Source organism: Taeniopygia guttata, chromosome 7 (genome assembly GCF_048771995.1).
Source record: "Taeniopygia guttata chromosome 7, bTaeGut7.mat, whole genome shotgun sequence".
Taxonomy (NCBI): domain Eukaryota; kingdom Metazoa; phylum Chordata; class Aves; order Passeriformes; family Estrildidae; genus Taeniopygia; species Taeniopygia guttata.
The window spans coordinates 22,763,095-22,782,031 of NC_133032.1; the positions used below are offsets into that span (position 1 = coordinate 22,763,095).

An 18,937-nucleotide genomic window follows, 5' to 3' on the forward strand; every position below is an offset into this window, starting at 1 on the left:
CTGGTTTTTAAGGGTGTGACTGAGGCCGGTGGGGCCGGGACGGGCCGTGAGGGGGGTTCTCCCCGGGCGGCCGCGAGGGGGCGCCCGGCGCTGTTCGGAACGGGCTCGCGGCGGCTTCGCGTCGCCACAGCGACCCCGAGCACGAGCCCGGGGCGCGCGTGTGCCCGGCGGCGGAAGTCCCGCCCTGTGGCTGAAGCGGGCTGGGAGCAGGGCGCGGGTTCGCCGTCGCACAGGTCACTCAAGGCGCGGCGCCCGGGTTGGCCGCCTCGGGGACGGCCACTGGCTGGCACGGGAGCCCGGTTCCGCCTCCTGCTGCTGCCGCCTCTGCTGGGGGCACGGGTCGCGGGCGGGACCCCGGTCCCGCAGGAGCGGCACCGTGAGGGGTGAGGGGTAAGTGGAGCCGGACCGTGGCCGGTCCGCACCACCCCCCCCGGCGGCAGCGCCCCCCAGCGGCGGGGCCGCGCCCACGTGACGGGAGCCGCCATGAGCCGGCCCGAGGGGATGCGCAGCAGCCGCCACTCCCTGCAGGTGAAGTTCGTGCCCGACGAGGACGTCCTCAAGCACATCACCGACGACACAGGTACAGCCGGCCCGGGGAATAGCCCAGCCCAGCGCCGCCGCTGCTCCTAGGGCGCTGGGAGAGGGATCCGAGCAGCCGCGGCTGCCCTCGGGAAAGGGGCTCTGCAACACCCGAGCTGGGTTCTGCAGAGCCTCGCAGAAGGACGAGGCCTCTGGAGTGGTTCTGTCCCGCTTGACTCCCCCGCTCAGAGTGTCTCTGTCCCAGCCCGGCACTGGGGCGGGCTGCAGGCGAGAGCGTGCGATCTCCCCGCAGCAGTGTGTACCGGGTGCCGGGGCAGCGGCACAGGGAGCCGGGAAGCTCCTCGGGCCTGACGCGGTTAAACACTCACAGTCAAAGCAGAACGAGGCTGCAGGTGTATGCCGTAGCAGTGTTTTGCAGCAGTTCTGACTACTTTTAAGGTGGGGAACCTCTGTGGCGATGCTTAAAACTTGCCAGTACAAGGCACGGAACATTTCTTTCAGACTCTACTGCTGGTCCTGCTTTGAGCAGAAGGTCATGCAGCTGTCCAGAGGGCTCTCAGCCTACATTCTCCCATGGGTGCCCTGGCAGCCTACAGGCGAAGTATTTTCCAGTTGCTCCTCTTCTCTAGAAAGAAAAAAGGTTAACAAGTACCATCCCCTTTGAAAGCAATTTGATACTGTAATTCGTGAGCCACTGTCATTTCTCCTATTCCTCTCTGTGGAGCTAGTGTTTGCGAAAATGGGTGTCTTACCTTCATGGACTGCATTTGTGGTGAAGGAGAGGTGAATGGCTATAGGGTCAGCTATTGACCAGCTGTTGTTTTATCAGGACATCTCAGCATTGAATTTGTTGAATGATTTTCATAACAGGAACCTGGTCTCTTTAAGTCGGGTGGCTGTGTACTTCTGTGATAGAAATAATGAAATGGCAGGAGGTTTAAAGCTTTTATTGCAATTCTAGGAACTAAAGTGCGGAAGGAGAAGGCTCAGCTGAGTGTCAGTGTGAAGAGGTTTGTGAAGAAGCTTGAGAATATTTCTGATAATGAAGCTCAGGAGATCTTGGAAGAGAAGAACTATGTTGCTGCTCTTGGAATATGCACCCAAGGTATTAGCAGGAGAAGACCTAACACAGCTCTGACTTTAGGAGATTCTTGCAGTTAGGGTTATACAGTGTTGGTGAAATTGCTTTTGAGGGCTCAACCTGCTCTGTGTGTGCTTGTGGTAACTCGTAGAAGAGAATATTATGATTCTAGTATTTTATTATTATATTTGTTTTGTATCACCTGCAATATAAAGCCAAATAGTGAAATGTTTAATTCCATCTTTCTTGGGTTGGGAATGTTATCAGTGGTTTTAAAATAGCTGCAAGTAACATGTCTTTTCACAGATGCAGTGGGAAATGGCTCAAATATAAGTGGTGGTGAAGTTTACTCATTCCAGACTCCCAAACGCTCCAATAAAATGGCAGAGCTGGGTATGTTTTGCTCTTCTTTCTCTGCAGACTTAGGAGAAGCAAGCAGAAAGTGGCAGTTGCAGAGAGGGTGGACTGTTTTGGTTCAAATAAGGTGCTTGAGCAGGGTTGTCACTTACATGAAGAGTCCTTGTACGTCCAGCACCATCTGAACTTCATTAGTGTTTATTTGTCACAGCTAATGATACATTCTACAAAGGATGATCTGAAGGAGAGGGACCATCCTACTGAATCACTATTCAGAAACTGGTTTTGGTGCCTCAGTTACTGCTGTGTCTTGGGAAGTTGTGTTTCCTATCTTAGACCTCCTTCTGCAGCAGGGTGGATTTCACTGGTGCTCCCTGCTGGAGCTATGACTCAATTTGAAAACTGAGGGAAGTCATACTATGACAGTCTGTTAGTCCCAATGCTGTTACATGGAATAGGCTGTTGGTCATACAATGGTAGGGGCCATTAGCAGGGTGTTTCAGATTTACATCAGTCATTCAACTTCAGCTTGTACTGATAAGGAGTAGACACAGGTAAATAGTTCTTCCTGGGGAGCTGATGTGTTTGCTGTATCTGATGATCTGTTATATGCAGCTGAGCAGTCCTAAAGAACTAAGTGAGCTTGACCAAACCTTGCTCTAATTCAAGGACATGTGGTCTCCCAGGGAGCAAAAATGTGCTCTGCCATCAGCCATATTTGTAAACTTAATTAATTGGTGAGTTCAGCCTTTGAAAATCTTTTCTGAGGAATACAGCCACCTTTAGGGTTAGAAAAATCTAAAAGTATTTGGTTCCTGAAATAGCCAGGAATTAATATGGAGAGAGCATTTCAGGGTATGGCTCCATTTCTGACTAGCCAGAGCTGGAAGTTTTGTACCTGACATGTCCTTCCTTCCCTTCCCCCTATTTCCTACAGCCTCTGAATTAGCCCAGACACCAGAACAGAATGTGTCACCTGATCACTCCAAGTGCCCTGAGAAGATGGCCAAAACCCCTCAAAACAGCAGTAAGTCCTGTGATGGTTTGGGAATGAAGCTGAGTGAGTGGGGGTTATGTTTCTCTTTGCATGGTGGAGTGGATGCTTGAGTTCCAGCTTCTCTCATGCTTAAGTATTCTAGTTAACACCAGGGCTTAAGTATTCAGGTTAACACCATGGGCTGAACAGTTTGATGTGCATGGCCTGTGCTTCACCTGGGTGTCAGATGTCTTCTTCTGCCATGCTGCTGTAGGGGAAACATGAACATCTCTCTCATCTGTTGCTGTGACATTTAATGACTTCCTCTCTATTCGGTAGAAATACTTGCACTTGAGAGAGTTATGAGCTGGGCTGGTGTGTTAAACACTGATTGGGTAGGACTGTGTGGATGTTCATGTGTAAATTCATACTTTATTGTATAATATTTAACACCTAGTGCTGCAGGGAGGAATACAGGTAGGAGAAGTCAATGCAGGTCAACACTGGCAAGAGCATGTGCATTTGTGCTTGGATATGGAGTCTGGTGTGCTCAGGGAAAGAACATTAACTCATTTTTCAGCCTCATTCCTCCCTACTGGAGTCTCTTCCTCCTTCCTGGCCTCCCAAAGCTGTGACTAAGAATAGAAGCTGCCTTCTGTGGTAATAACATTGATTCTTGTGTGACCTGACACAGACAGGCTGCTGGAGCCACCACAAACTCAAAGCCAGAATGCAAAGAGTAAATTTATTTCTATTATCTTTCTGAAGCAACACCTGGACAGAGAGACATGAGTGGAGATGTAGGCACTGAGTAGAGATGCAGACCGGAGCACCTTAGACTTAGCACACCCTTATGTGTGGTTCAGTGCTAGAACCAGCCTGCTGTTCACACTGGTCTATCAGTGGTTTTGCACATGTGTGGTTTGTCCCCATGCTGTGATCTTCACTGTGTTCTGATCTGTCTGTTAGGGTGCCTCCAGGCCTACCAAACACCTATGTTATCTATACACAGATGTTCTACTTCCCGAAGCCTACACTGGGTAAACAGCCATAGACATGGTGTGTCTGTTTTTCTGCATTGCTGTTTGAGTCTCTGCTATCCCCAGCTGCATGGTCACTTGAGCATATTTACAATTCTCATTGCCAGTCTTCCTCTTCTTACCCATTCCTCCCAGCGACTCTCTTGTTCTCTCCCTGCCTACCTGTGAGGAGCTAGAGGCTTCCCTCATAGGATTAGCTATCCAGGGAGCTGATATTCTGGTGCAGTGAATGCTTGTTTTTCTAATGGACCATCTTGTGCCAGTGTTGAAAATTTGCAGTATTCTGTGCAATGTTGTTTCTTCCTTTTCAGAACTTTCAAGTTCAAACAGAGTGCAGCAGACGGTGAGTAGTGACTTTACATTGCTTGGATTTTTGCATTTGGGTTTTTTTTTCCCACTTGTAAAACTTGAAGTAGCCAATTACTACATCTGGAAAGGAAGGACATTGAAAAGCATACTCCACAGTAGAGATGTCTCTTCTATTCTAACCAGACAGGAGTAACTCAAGCGAGAACCATTAATCAGGACTATGGGGTTTGGAGTCAGTGAGCAAATAGTAGGTTTGACGGCTTAATTGTTCTGGGTGGAAGCTATTTCCTTACATCACACAAGTGAGGACACTAGATAATCCCTTAATACACAGTTAAACTCACAACTTTCCAGTTTCTCACTAAAGGAAGAAACAGCTGCAGTTGTAAGGAATGCTGTTAGAACAGGAGTTCCAGAACTGATGCTGTTCAGTTTCTTACTTAGCCAACTGGTTTATAAAGAGGAGATACAGTGCAGAACTGCCTGTTGTGGTGGCTATGGATTGAAAGAGTTGGCTTTCTAAAATAGTACAGCATCGTAGCAGAAATGTGTGCACAGTTTTTCTGGTATGATGTTCCAGGGTGAGATACACCTGAAAAAGACATGCTGTTTGGGGATGCCATAATCACTGCTTGATGATTTCACATCCTCTTTGTCAGGATCAACAAAAGTGTTTCCTAAGTATTGCAGACTTGATCCAGTGTCCAAGTCAGGCATGTGCTTTAAACATATGTAAGGAAAATGTGATGCTGCAACTTGGTGAGCCCAGCTTGGATTCCTTTGCTGTACTTCTGGGCTTATGTCTGCTGAGTGGTCTTCTGTCATTCCGGTTGTTGTTTTCTTAGAGGACTTCCAGATGACTTTGAGTAGGCAGTGTGATGTAGAAGGTGACTGCTGGCAGCGGGGACTGAAGCATTTCCAGTTTGTCATTGCTTTGGTCTGGCTGTTCCTGAAGGGCCAAGATTGCCATCTTGGTTGGAGATTTCACAGTTTTCTACTCTCCATCTTGAGCTGAAAGAATTAAGCCCCTTTTGGAGCTTTGTCCTATCTCCCTCTGAATGGGAAAACAGGAACTTTCCATACTTAACTGCCTCTGCTTTTCCAGTTTTGTGTGGGCTGGAACAGTTTGGAAATGTAACCTGTCTTTGCTTGGCAGAGGGTAGTTTAGAGGAGAGAGATGTTAATTTTAATACATGTTTTTTCTTTGCTGTTCCAGAGTAAAAAGAAAGAATTTGTGTCCACCACGCCTTACAGACTCAGAAAGAGACTGGCAGGTAAAGATCAGCCTTTGCTGTCAGCTGCCACGATCAGTGAGGCACTGTGTTCAAGAGAGAGTGTTTTCCTGTTGAGCTTCTGTCTGTGGTAGCAGTGTGACTGAAACAACCTGATTTATCCTGCAGAGAGTATAGAAATGTCCTTAAGGAAATCCATGTAAACCTTTCCTCTACAACTGATTGGTACTAAGGTGAGGGGTGAGGGGGTTAGAAGCACCAAGTTACTGAACTTCAGTAACACGATCAAAACAGACAAAACGTTTGGTAATCTTACATATGCTGACATTTAGTGTGCCCTGATTGCTTGAACCAGGCACAAAACTTTTGGATGGTGGCTGGGATGTCCATGTCAAAGTATTTCCAATAACTGGTTCGTTACACCAGAATGAGTACAAAGGAGAGTTTAGTATATGATGTTTCATCTTGTATTTCTTTTGTGTTGAGAGAACAAGACTGAGCCAGATTTCATCTGTGCTCTTCAATCAATGCTGCTAACAGAGGTATTTTACAACAACTTGTTTGTGAATGTAACATAGAAGATACTCAGCCTGCACTATTGGCATTTGGGAAAACTGACATGGAGATGCTAAGAGAAATAGGGAATTCCATTGTCCATTTTTAGTCTCTTTTTATGGTACGAGGATGTTTCTTGATTGGTATCAAGGAGGAGGCTTTACTTAACAATACTTTGTGATCCTAGAACTGCAAAAGAAATGGCCCACCTGTGTTTGTAGTTCTCTTAAGCATTGATTTTACCTTTCTGTGAAATAAATTTAGGATTCATGTGCTTGTAAAACATCTAGAGAATGTGTGTGAGATGGTGCAAAATGAGTTCTGTGTAAGAAGTCATTCCTAGCTTTTAACCTTAAAATTTATGTTCTAGCTCCAGATCCCTATTTAGAAAGTGAGAGTGAATATTCTGCTTCCTGCTCAGAGGAGGAGGAGGATGAGGAAGAACAGAAGGAAGTCAGCACTATTATATCGGATCAAAAGACTCCAGCAAAAACTAAAGCTGCATCTACACCTCCTCACAGAAACAGCTTAGCCAAAAAAAGAAAGGCGCAAAAGATGGTGAGTGTGCAAAAATATACCCCTGAGCTAGTAAATATGAAGGGATGTATAATGACAATAAGCTGTTAGTGATCACACCTGACTGTGGGGAAGAACTGCTAAACTCATTTCAGATGAAACCAGATGGTCTGGCTTTTGCTGTACTTCTGAGTAATCCTTGTTGGTCAGGCACCATGTGAACCTGTGTGCTAAACCAGTTGGTATCATTAGCAACTTCAGAAGAAGTCTAAGATGTCCATGGAGCGGGACACCTTGTATTGAGACAGGATAAAGAAATCGATTCCTGCAGTACCAAAAGGAGCACACATTACTGTTCTGGCTTGGTGTTCAGCTTAATTGTTCTACTTCTTCCAGCACCAGGGATCCCCACACCAATTAAGAATTACTGTTATGTTATCTCTCATAGAATCTCTTTTCTGGCACTCTCTTCAGGAAGGAATCATCTGACTCGGTTAGCTTTGGCAGAATGCTGCTATAGAAGCCAATTTTGCAAATATTTTCTGTCTTTCTGTATTCACCCTTGCCCTATATCACTTTGGCCATCTTAGGGAGAGGGGTAACTTAATAACAGGAGTGTTACTGATCTTGCTGTTCTTTTATAGGGCAACCTGGTGGAGGAATACTTTGAAGCTCACAGTAGTTCCAAAGTGCTCACTTCAGACCGAACACTGCAGAAGTTTCGGAAAAGAAGATTGAATCAGGTACAGTTCATAGGTACACAGCTCTGGGTTTTTGATTTCTATGATAGAGAGTTCCCTCATCAAAATCTCTGATGTTGCTCTTTTCACTTTATTTCTGCTGATTATGTGGTCAGTGGTAATGTTGATTTAGGTAGCAATTTAAGCAGTATGTTTTCTACTGCTGCTCTTAGCAGGGACAATGCCCAGTTGTTTGACCCTACTGAGACAGTAGGGAAAATGCAGGGAGAAGGCACTATCAGGTGAGCTCACAGCTGAAAGCTGCAGTTACCAGAAAAGGTGAAAGTTTGCTTTTGGAGAAGAAGAGGGAGAAGCAGAATTGTAGAGATTTGCATTAAACCATCATTTTCAATGAAATGGTAGGGGGAATTAAAAACTGTCTTGACTTTTTATGTGTAGTGGAAATCAAGGGAGCTGATTTCATCTAAACATTACTGGGTCACTTGCAGAACTGGAAACAGCTCTAAATGTTGTCACGTAGCTTGTTAGATGTACCTTGTTCCCTTGCAGTTTCTAGGAGACAGGAATTGTCTGATGGTGGTGACTGACTTGCAAATCAAGCAGTTGTACCCTACAAGGACAGGTCTCAGGGAATTGTGTAGAAGACCTGGAGCTCTTGTGTCTGCGACTGGTTTTTGTATCCATTTGTGTTTTAAAAGATGGCATATATGCAGACTGCCTGCTGGTGTCTGGAATTGATGCCCAGAGTAACATCTGGATTTTTAACAAGTTCTTTCATAACAGCTGTGGGAGGAAATCACAGCTTACAGTGTTAAAGCTACTGCTGGCTTCAAAGCAGATGAAGGTGTATCAGTTCTGTCTCTCAGTACTTTGTCTGATACATTGCAGCTGCCTTTCCAGTGGGAACTGTCTTCTGCTGCACGGGAGTGGGAAGCAAAGCTGTTAAAATTGAAGAGAAAGAGAGGCCAGTGTAGATTTGATGGTGATTATCATGCTACTGTGCTGTTTAAACACCAGCATCCCAGCATATCTTGAAAGCTGAAAGAATCCATTGATTCTTGATGCTTTCGTACATTGAGCTATCAACTGCTATCCTTTCTGCTGTAATTTTTTTTTAAGATAGGTTTTTTTAAGATTTTGAGCTTTCTCTTGTAGTGACAAACACCTGAACCCTTGCTAAGCATGTTGATTGGAGCCTTTGTTCCCGTGATCAGGAATGTGATGTTGTATCTTGTTGGTACAGTGCTTGGTGATGTGTAAGCTCTGTGTGTATCCATTTTTCCTGTAGTGGTTTTTCCATAGTTGGCATGAAGAGAAAAATACACAGTCTGTTATCTGTTCTAGTCCTACTCTAGCTGCTGTTTACCATAAGGTTACTTATCTTTGTATCTCCTAGTGGGTCTTAATGGGGAGAAAAAAAAACTAACCACAAACTTGAGTGCACTGACAAGGAAAACTATTCTCACTAGATAGGGAGCATGCTAGAGGGTGTTTTAAGGACTTCAGGTGTATCTCTTGCTTCTTCTTAACTTTGAATGACTGTCTCTTTCTCAACACAGCAAACACTGTATGATCTTTTGAAAAATGCTCCCCTTGCCTATGCTGCTGAAATTAGAGACCTTAACCAGCAACATGAATCCTTGTTTTCCAAGTGGATGCTACAATTACAGTAAGTATCCAAGGAGAATCACTGAAGAAGCCTAGTTAAAAGGCACTGCCAGTAAACTTACTCTCATGTCAGTAACATCCTGTGGATGAATTAAGGAGCAAATTTTTTTCTTTGATTGCTTAAATTTAAAAGTGAGTGACATTAATTTAACTCAGTGTACCCTGTAGACCAAATCTTATCTGATTAACTCCTTGAACCAAATGTCTGAAGTGCAGTGAAGTTGCATTCTACCTGGTTAGTTTGCCTGTGCCTCTAAAGCAAGTTAGAGGGCATTCACAATCAGGGAACATGAATAGTGAGAGAACAGGGAAAATGAATATGAGAAAAGTGCTCTTTGTGAGGAATCATTTTTGTTTTCAGCAACAACTTAGTAGTGAGTAGCCCACCCTCACCATCTTCAGTCTGCGGCTATCTCCAGTAGTGTAGTGGTTAACTTTCAGTGCCCATGGTACCTCATGATCTGGTTGTGAAGGAACCCTAATGCTTTTGGAAACACTGGCAATACAATTTTTATTTGGCTTTGTGTGTGTCTTCATGGGAAGGAGAAGGGTGAACATTCAGGAAAGAAAATGGAACTACAGAAACCCTGTGAGATTCTGAAGCACCCTAAAGAAGACAGACCACCACTCCTGAGGCTGGAGCCAGTACTGGTGATGAGAAAGCCCCTTGGAAGCTTTTTCAAGGAAGTGGAGTACAAGGAAATTTGTGATCCATGGGGAGGACAAAGAATATGAACAAGACATCAGCTTTGAAATTTGGAGAGTTGCAAGAGGAAGAGTTCTGTTACTTGGTGATCTGGGCAAATGGTTAGAGATGTATGTGACAGAGCAGAAGAAACAAATCCCTTGATCACAATGAAGGCAGTGACAGCTGTTGAACACCTTACCTTTGCCCAGTGCTATTTGAGTAATGTGATACTCTTCTTTCTGATCAAGATAATGCCTTTCCTGCTTCTCAAACCTAAACAAATCATTGTGATTCCTGTGATGACCCATGCCTGAAAGTAAAGAAGTGCTTAAGATTCAAAAATGCTTATTGGTTGAAAGCAATGACAGAAGTCAGAGGGTACATAAAAAATCATAGAGTTTTATTAGCAAATCACACACTTTCTTGGAAAGTGTGGAAATCATGGAAATTGGTATGTTAGTCCCTGACCTACTATATAGGCACACAGCACTGGGTTTTGGATAAAGGGGCAGGGTGAAGACAAAAGAGAAACTAAAGAGCTTAATTTTAAAAAGGAGAGATGAATTGAAGAGCAAAAAAGATATCACCAGCCATCGTTCTAGCATTGAGGGAATGCTGATCATTGGTCTGGTTCATAAATAGTGATCCAGCTGTGTTGGTTCAGCTGATGAGATGTCCGGGGGAGGGGGGGGGGGGGGGAGCGTTGCCTAAACTTGTGCAGGGGGATGCCTTTTTATAGACAGATGTGTCTGCCCCAAAGACAGATTTGTCACTTTCTATGCTAATTGGTTCTCATGCACAGTTTATTCTTTTAGGCCTTTCTGGAAAAGGGTCAGAGGGCTTTGGGGCTCTTTGGTAGTTGCAGTCCCACCTTATAGTCCCATGTCCACTTCCTGCCAGTCGTTCCTGTGCTTGCACTGTACTTTATTGTTGTTCTTTCTCATGGGAGGTTTTGACCTATCTCCACCTGGGCCACCTTCTCCAGCCAAAATTTGTTTTTTCTCACAGCATGTTGGTACCAGTAGTCCTTGGTTATTACCAATTATTCTTGTCTGTTACTACTTGGTTGGCTTCACAGCCACCTGGTTATTGGTGTTTGAGACATACTATCAGTCAGTTACCTTCTGGAAATTGAGAGCTCAAAAAAATCTCACTCTGGACCACTGCTTGCAGTGTTGTTAGAGAGTGGGCTTGAGTATGCAGCAACCCCCCATAATGGAGAGCAAAAAGGGTCTCACTTTAGAGCACTTTTATAGGGGCACAGGACGGCGGGCTTTAGTCAGAGTGATTTTTTCATCCTGGACACAATTTGAATCAGTAACTTCCTTTGAAGGTGCAGCAACAGAAATATTATTCCACTTGGATTGTTATTCAGGCAAGAAAAATGAATTTCCAAGGCCTCTCGTTAGAAATCTGGTGGTCATTAGACAATACTAGTTCCTGGGAATAGACAGTGTTTCTGATATGCTGGAGAGGGGTTTAGTCTAGGTGCAGTTCATCAAGGCTGAGGCTTAATGAACATTTCCCATATCATAGTGCATCCTGAAGGAGGGTGAGGGATGCAACTAAAGTCAGCTTTTCTGGGTCTCTACAATTCCATGCCATTCTGTCTTTATGCTTTCCTCCCTCTTTTTCTGTGGAACAATTAGGATAAGAACTATACATGAGTATAGAGTATTTTTGCTTTGAATCTGTGCCTGAGGATCTGTGCCCTAGGAGTATCTGTGTACATACATGTGTAAACAACCCCATGTAAGCTGTTAGCTCAGTCAGTGTTTTACAGCAGGACAGCCGTGTCAAACAAGCATGTTAGTATTGGTTTCAATTGTGCCAGAGTGGAAAACCAGTATGAAGGTTTTCTTTTTTATCTTGTAATTACTATAACACATAGTAAACATGTAATAAAAGTACTTGGTGAGGGGGATGCATGTGAGTGTTGATTACCATTTCTTACCTGAAGTTGCAGATGTAGTATTCTGTTCCTAGTCAGTAGCATTCTCTTCCATCCATGTTTTGCTAAGTTTGTAAGCCTCTAGGCTGCTAAAATTATTATTTTGCTAGGATGCACATGCCAGGTTTCAGATTCCTTGTAGCTAACCTTATTTATCAGCTGTAAGCTTGAGGTAAGCTTGGAGTTGGCAAAACATGAAGTTTTTAAAACCCAAATTGCAGTGGATTATTTTGCTTACTGAATGTATGGACCTAAAACCAGACTTGCACTTCTTAGATGCCGCGTATTTGCTCACTTTTCTGCAGCTTGGGTTTCAACATTGTGCTTTATGGACTGGGCTCAAAGCGTGATCTGTTGGAGAAGTTTCGTACATCTTTGCTCCAGGATTCTGTTCACCTGGTGGTTAATGGATACTTCCCTAGCATCACTGTGAGATCTGTAAGTGTGGGAAAAGCTTGTGCGTTTATGTAATCATCCTGTGTTACAGATACCTCTAGAGTCTTTCAATGTAAAATGTTAAGGAAACCTGCTGCACCCTATAGCAGCAGACTCTAAATATAGAGCAGTTCCTCTCTCTTCTAATACTTTGAAGAAATTATCCCATACATTTTCCAAGGAATTTCAGTAATTTCTGTCATTAATAGACAATAGATATTCATAATTCTAAAGCCTTGTTTAATGTCACTGTTTTGAGAAGGGGTATAGTTTTTCTATGTTTGCTGTTTTAGGGATTTTATGATAATAATCAAGATGATCTCTCACAAGCCAGCCAAGGGCTCAGTTTCAGATTTTCTGCACTTCAGTATCAGAGCCCTTCATAAGGAACTCCTGTTTTCTTTTTCAGATTCTCAACTCCATCACAGAGGAGGTTTTGGACCATATAGGGACCTTCCGCAGCCCCCTTGACCAACTAGAATTCATTACCAAAAGATTTAAAGAAGGTAAAATGACTAACTTTATGCATAAAAATGTTAGAGTCTACTTACCGTTAAGAGAGCCTGGACATTTTCTTCCTCTCTAATTTTTATACAGGCAGTTACAGTTTCTTAGTGCATTGTAGCTAGTATACTTTCTTGCTTGTAATGTATGCAACATATATGAAAACATGCATGCCCTAGGAGTATCTGTGTACATACATGTGTAAACAAGCCCATGTAAACTGTTAGCTCAGTAAGTGTTTTAAAGCAGGACAGCAGTGTCAAACAAGCAGGTTAGAATTGGTTTCAAAAGCAAAATAAAACAGGTATTGTCTCACAAAATGCTTGCTGAATTATTTCTGAATGTCTGTCTTACTGCTTGTATATTCATACACAAATAGCCATGGAATCTTAATTGTGCATGGCATTGGTGTTTCAGTGTTTACATTCTGTTTTTCATCATTATCTTATGAGTATTTCTGGTGGGACTAAATGAAAAAGGCAGCAGTTCCCACCTGAATGTACGTAAGTCAGTCTTGCAGTCTGCTGTAGCTGATCTGACTGGTTTCCATTGGCAGGCAAGTATGTATGGATTTGCACAAAAACTGGTTACAGTCCTAGAATTGTTTCTGGACTCAGGAAATGGTTGTTTATTGGAATAAATCAGCTGAGACTCCATTTTCTTCATGCAGGAAAAGCCCAATCTTTATTGTATCGGTCATATTTTATAGGATTATCAGAAGACTCTGTGTCAGATCTTATTGGTGGACAATACATTCACACTTAGTTCATTGGTTGGTACACGGTATTTTGCATATCTGTCAAACTTCTGTATTTTTAGCTAGTTTACATATTTTTTCTTCTGATTCTCATGAGACAGATCTTACTGTTTAAGCAGGTGCTAGTTGTTTTTCACCCAAGAATACATTCTTGTGTTAACGAACTCTCATACCAAGATTGTTTTTGTATGGGAACTTGCAGGTTACGTAGCTGCACTTAGAAGAAATTACAGGCTAGCTATTTTAACAGAGCAGGCCTGATTTTATGAGACCTTTCTTTTATAATTCTTCTACCTGTCTACAACTGTTGTTCCCAGGGATATGTACAGCAGCGAGAAGCTAGCTGGAAGTTTTTACATCTACCATTTGCCTTATCTGAGCTAGGTCTCTAACTTTTTTTCAGAACTTGTTAAAGTTTTCAATGAAGTGATGATGTTTTGGATCCAACCTTGAATCCAACCTTTTCACTGTGAAGAGGAGCTTAAAGATCCTAGTCATGTAAATCAAAAGCAGTTCAATAAACTATGCTTAGTCTTCCATTCTAAAGTGTATTTCAATGACCTTCAATTGCAAAAGAAACACAGCTAAAGGGACAATTCCTGGTAAAGCTGTGAGCAAGTGGAAAGTGGATTATAACTTAAAAAGAAAAGCTTAAACTTATAACTTAAACTTATAAAAAGCTTATAACTTAAGAAAAGCTTAAACTGAAAAAAACAACCCTGTAGCTGTGATGACAGTGAACTGAGAAAAACCCTTTTAGGTGCTCAGAAACACCCAGTATAGCTTCAAATTGTGTTATGCAAGGAAAGCAGTATTGGAGTGATGTATATTAGAGTGGTGGAATAGATCTGTGCTACACTGCACTGGGAATGGGAAACCAGCTTGTGTGTAGTTTCTTTGACTGGTTCTCTGCTGTTTTTTCTGACCTTGCAGATTCATCCTTAGAGCTCTATGTCCTCATTCATAACCTGGACAGCCAGATGCTGAGAGGAGAAAGAAGTCAGCAGATCCTTGCACAATTATCCTCCCTGCCTAGCATTTACCTCATTGCCTCTATTGATCACATCAATGCTCCTCTCAGTGAGTTCCCCTGGGCCTGATCTAGCCAAGAGAAGGATCTGTGTTCTGCTTTGGGGCTGCTATGCATGTTTCATAAGCTTATGTATTGCTTACTATATATTACTATTATTAGTATGTATTACTTTTGATGTGTAGAACAGATCTGTTGACGTATGTATAGTTCTGATTGGGAGTGTGGCTGTGCTGAACCGGAACTGTGTAAAGATACTGAGAAATACCACAAATCATAATATGCAAATAGACTCCAGGCTTTTGGCACCGTTTGATTTTAGGAACTTAGTGAACTGGAGATTGAATGTTATGTCTGTCATTGCATCTAAAACTATTTTCTTTTATCGGTCAGTGTTGTGGGCAGAATGGGAGCTTCAGGCAAAGTTGAACTAGGAGGTGCAGAAAGGAGCCCCTTCCTTTCTAAACTCCTTCTCAGACAGGATGTAGGTGTGGTTGGACCCAGTCTTAGCCCCAGACTTAGCTGATGGTTTATATTAAAGGATTGTATAGATGTAATTGAACTTTTGTCTCACAAAATTAAGGATGGCAAAGCAAATAAACTTAAATAAATTACTTATATTGATTACTGTTATGATTAGACTAAAAGATCCTAATCAGAATTATTTCTACGCAGCACAAGTAGCTGTAACGATTAGTATAGTTCACTCTTTTTAAAGCAATATTGAAGCAGTTAAAGCTAGCATAGCAAAAACCATACAAGTAGAGATTGATGTTACTCACCCATACCAACAGCCATGGAGGAGTAACCTTGAGGGGTGTCCCCACTCAGGGTGGAATCTCCACACAGTCTGAGAAGGATCTCGCTTCAGCTATTTCATGCCCTCTAGGTAGAGCTTCCAGCTACAGCCAGAATTTGTGTGCACACTCCTGACTCTGGAAGGATGTACCATGTATCCATGGAAAAGGGATGCCTGCAAATGTTTTCGTTGCTGAGAATTTATCTTACTGGAACTGCAGTTATCAGGGTGTATGTAATGTGAATTTCACAAGCATATATTGTCTCCTCAATCCTACAGCAGAACTACATGTGTTTTAATATTGCTTGTTTAACACCTTAGAAAACATAAATCTCCCGGTTTTGTCTGCTCTTTCTGTTCTCTCTGTCTAGTGTGGGATCAGGCAAAGCTGAGTCTATATAACTGGCTTTGGTATGAAACAACCACATTTAGTCCTTATGTGGAAGAAACATCTTATGAGAACTCGCTTTTAGTGCAACAGTCTGGCTCTTTGGCTTTGAGTTCCCTAATGCATGTCCTGCATAGCCTCACTCTCAATGCCAGGTAAGACACTATTACACTTCACAATAGCACTTGCCAAGGAACCAGTCCTTACAATCTGTGTTTTCTGGTAATAGTGTTGCAGACCAAAATGGTAGGACCTGGGTTCCAGCTGATTGGTTACTTTAAATGAGCAGCATTTGGGTAGAAAGCCTTGTCCAGTGATGAGATTCACAACCAGGTCTTTGTGCATTAAGCAAAATTAGTTAATATTTTCTAATGGTGGGAGTTTTGGGCTGTTTTTTAATTATTACTGTTTTGATTTTCCCCTTTCCTCCTTTCACTTAGAGGGATATTCAGACTGCTTGCTCAGCACCAGCTGGAGAAAAAGGACAATCCATCTTATCCAGGTAACTACTCACCTTTTCTCATCTGTTTGGGGTGTTGCTGTTCACAGCAGCCGTGGGTTTTGGTATGCAGGTTACATTTCCAGCAACAGTTGAGCTCGAACAGTTGGCTCAGTGAGGCTCACTGGCTATCTAGTGGCACTGTGTCTGACTCAGTAAAGCAATAGACTGGCTGGTTCTGAAGGACTGCCTTTGACATGCTTAGACATGACTGAGACCGTTGGTGGGGGACTGTGGAGTAAAAAAAATAAAATGAAGACTGAATTTGTATAACTTGCTCTTAAATGTCCCATATAAATGACTTCTAGTGTACCCCTGCTTTCTAGGATACATGTGGAATATTTTGTCACTGTAATAGGTGTTGCAGTGGATATGAATAACATTTTAATGGTGAAGAAAGCAAGACAGAGGAGTTGGAAATTAAGAGAAATTAACAAAGTGCATTTAAAGTGCTGTTAGAATTCCTTTAGGCAGCAGGGTGACTTGAATGTTAATTCAGCTGCTTTCCATTAATTACTCAAGTATTACCTTGGCTGTACACTTGCAAGAGGTGATGATACTGTAGCCACTCTGGTCTAAGCCAAAGCAAGACTTTCAGGTGGATAATATGTGGAAAATCTGACAATCTTACTGCTTCAGTTTCTTGTTCTTACCTTTTTCTGTCTCCAGGGCTGTCTTTCCAAGACTTTTACCAGCAGTGTCGGGAAGCTTTCCTTGTGAACAGTGACTTGACACTCAGGGCACAGCTGACAGAATTCAGGGACCACAAGCTCATCCGAACCAAGCGGGTGAGTCCAGGGAAGAATTCTATACAGCACTTTGAATAAGAAGAATGCTTACTTGCTGTATTGTTTTAAGCACGTAGGAACTGGCAAGGGGCTGAAATTCTGTAATTGCAGCTCTTTCCATGCCTCCAATTTGTCAAGACCCTTTACATGGATAGAGGACAGTAGAAACACAGTGTGCTTTGGTTATTCAGCAACCTCCAGGTCTTCTTTCCGAAGACTGTGAGAAGTAGCAGACTATGGAGCCTGCCAGTCTGCTTCCAATAGTATTACCTGTATTTCTGTAAGAATGCAGACTTGTCATAATAATGAGGCAGTATAGCAGTACAAGATATAGGAACACAGTGTTGAGGAGCTTTGTAGCGTCAGACAAACATAACCCACCGGAAGATTTTTCATGTAGTGACTTTTCTCAGTATTTGTGCATTTCCTGTGTTGCTCCAGTTAAATATTCCAGGTTTTTGCTAATGTAGTTCAAAATGCTGTCCTGCTGTAATCCAGACTGCAGATAAATGCTAGCACTGCAGTGCTGTCTAGTGGCTTGCCTGGCACTGTACACTGGTGTTAACAATGTCTGTGCATGTCTGTTCTCAGGGAGCTGATGGCGTGGAATACTTATTAATTCCTGTCGATGACAGTACCTTGACCGACTTCTTAGAGAAAGAGGATGAAGACGTGTAACATCTGTGTCCTCAGTGTCAACAGCAACTGCTCTCAATGGCTGCTGGACAGGGGCCTATGCTGAGATCTCTCTTTCTCCAACCTTATAGCTGCTGCACTGATAAGTAATAATTCTGATGAATCTTGCTCATTGTTCAACTACCTCAGGTAGTTTGGAATGATGACTTCTGTAAGCAAGGCCCCTCTTGCACTCTAGTTGGATTTGTCTGCTTTGTCTCTTAGCTCAGACAATGCCTTCTTCCTATCTGTGCAGCTAACCTCATAGCCAGAAAAACAAACTTGGTGAGATTGTGCCTTCTACTCTCTACCTCAGTAGACATGAAGGTTTTATTGGAGCAATTTACTTGGGAAGTGCAAATCACAAGACGGTCAAGAGCTTTAGTTTGTACTAGTGGTGCAAGTGTTCTCAACTGAGTGCTATCCAGTACTCCTCTACCATTTAGACAAAACTAGCTCCCTATATGAAGACAAGATTTATAATGCTACAAGACCTGCCTTGATTGCATGAGGAAAGGAGAATATGAGTGGGTTTGGGATGCTGCAGGTGACTTAGTAAATTCTGGCTAAAACAGAAGGACTTGTCCCAAACCAACATCCTTTTATAAGATTTAGATAATCAAAATTATAACGGACTCGTGTCATTGCCTGCTACTTTCCAAGGTACAATCCAGGAATATGAAGAGGCTATGAAGTTTTTTGTTTATTTTTTTAAGGCTTGATTGTATATTTATATTTTTTACATCAGGAGTGCCCACTGATCCTGGAGGAGGCCTTAATTGCCAGTTAGGTCTCCCTTTTTTTAAGATCTTAAAGGCTGGGAGACTGCTGAAGTTTGACATATTTTCTTCAATTCTTTTTTCTCAGTCATGTGGGAGGAAGCTCTATAGTTCCATCATCTATAGTCTGCCAGCCAGACTTCAGGGACTCTCTATGCCTAATATTTGGTAGCTGTGTTACAGCTCAGTGTTGTAATAGTTCAAATCAATCAAATAAAGTATTAATTTTCATTAGTTTGTCTTGTCTTTCACAATCTTTCTAAGTTACAGGAAGATGGAGATCCTTGTGGCAGTTGTGCTAAAGCCTCATTTTCATTATTATGTCAAATATCTGTGCAGAAGATTTCAAACTACTGAGTTAAAATATTCTGTATTGTTACTTATATAAAAATCAAGAATTGTTTGCTTGCCTTTTAATACCAGTATATAGCTTTTGAAGAGAACCAAAACATCCCATGGGGCAATAGTACCTTATCTGCCCCTCACTGACAGAAGCAAGAGAGATGCATGGCCTGACTTTAGTATTAGAAATCTAGAGCATCTGCTTACCCCACTGTCAACTTGATTCTTTATATAAGTCCTTTCCCTATACTTGGGATAGAAGAAATTCCTTCTCACTTCTCAGCATACTGAGGTGCCTTCATGATATTGGTAAGAATGATGACTTTT

At 42.6% G+C, this 18,937-nt stretch overlaps 1 protein-coding gene across 1 annotated transcript; it reads left to right on the top strand.

Annotated features, from left to right (window-relative positions):
- The first annotated feature begins 170 nt into the window (after positions 1 to 170).
- Positions 171 to 18,502, top strand: ORC2 (origin recognition complex subunit 2). Its single transcript, XM_002190635.7, has 16 exons — positions 171 to 580; positions 1,502 to 1,645; positions 1,928 to 2,014; positions 2,916 to 3,005; positions 4,306 to 4,337; positions 5,520 to 5,577; positions 6,461 to 6,648; positions 7,251 to 7,349; positions 8,867 to 8,976; positions 11,920 to 12,052; positions 12,459 to 12,555; positions 14,244 to 14,390; positions 15,511 to 15,682; positions 15,968 to 16,029; positions 16,696 to 16,814; positions 17,406 to 18,502. Exons 1-16 carry the CDS (start codon positions 484 to 486, stop codon positions 17,490 to 17,492), a joined length of 1,722 nt encoding a protein of 573 aa, XP_002190671.4. The 5' UTR covers positions 171 to 483; the 3' UTR covers positions 17,493 to 18,502.
- Positions 18,503 to 18,937: the final 435 nt, after the last annotated feature.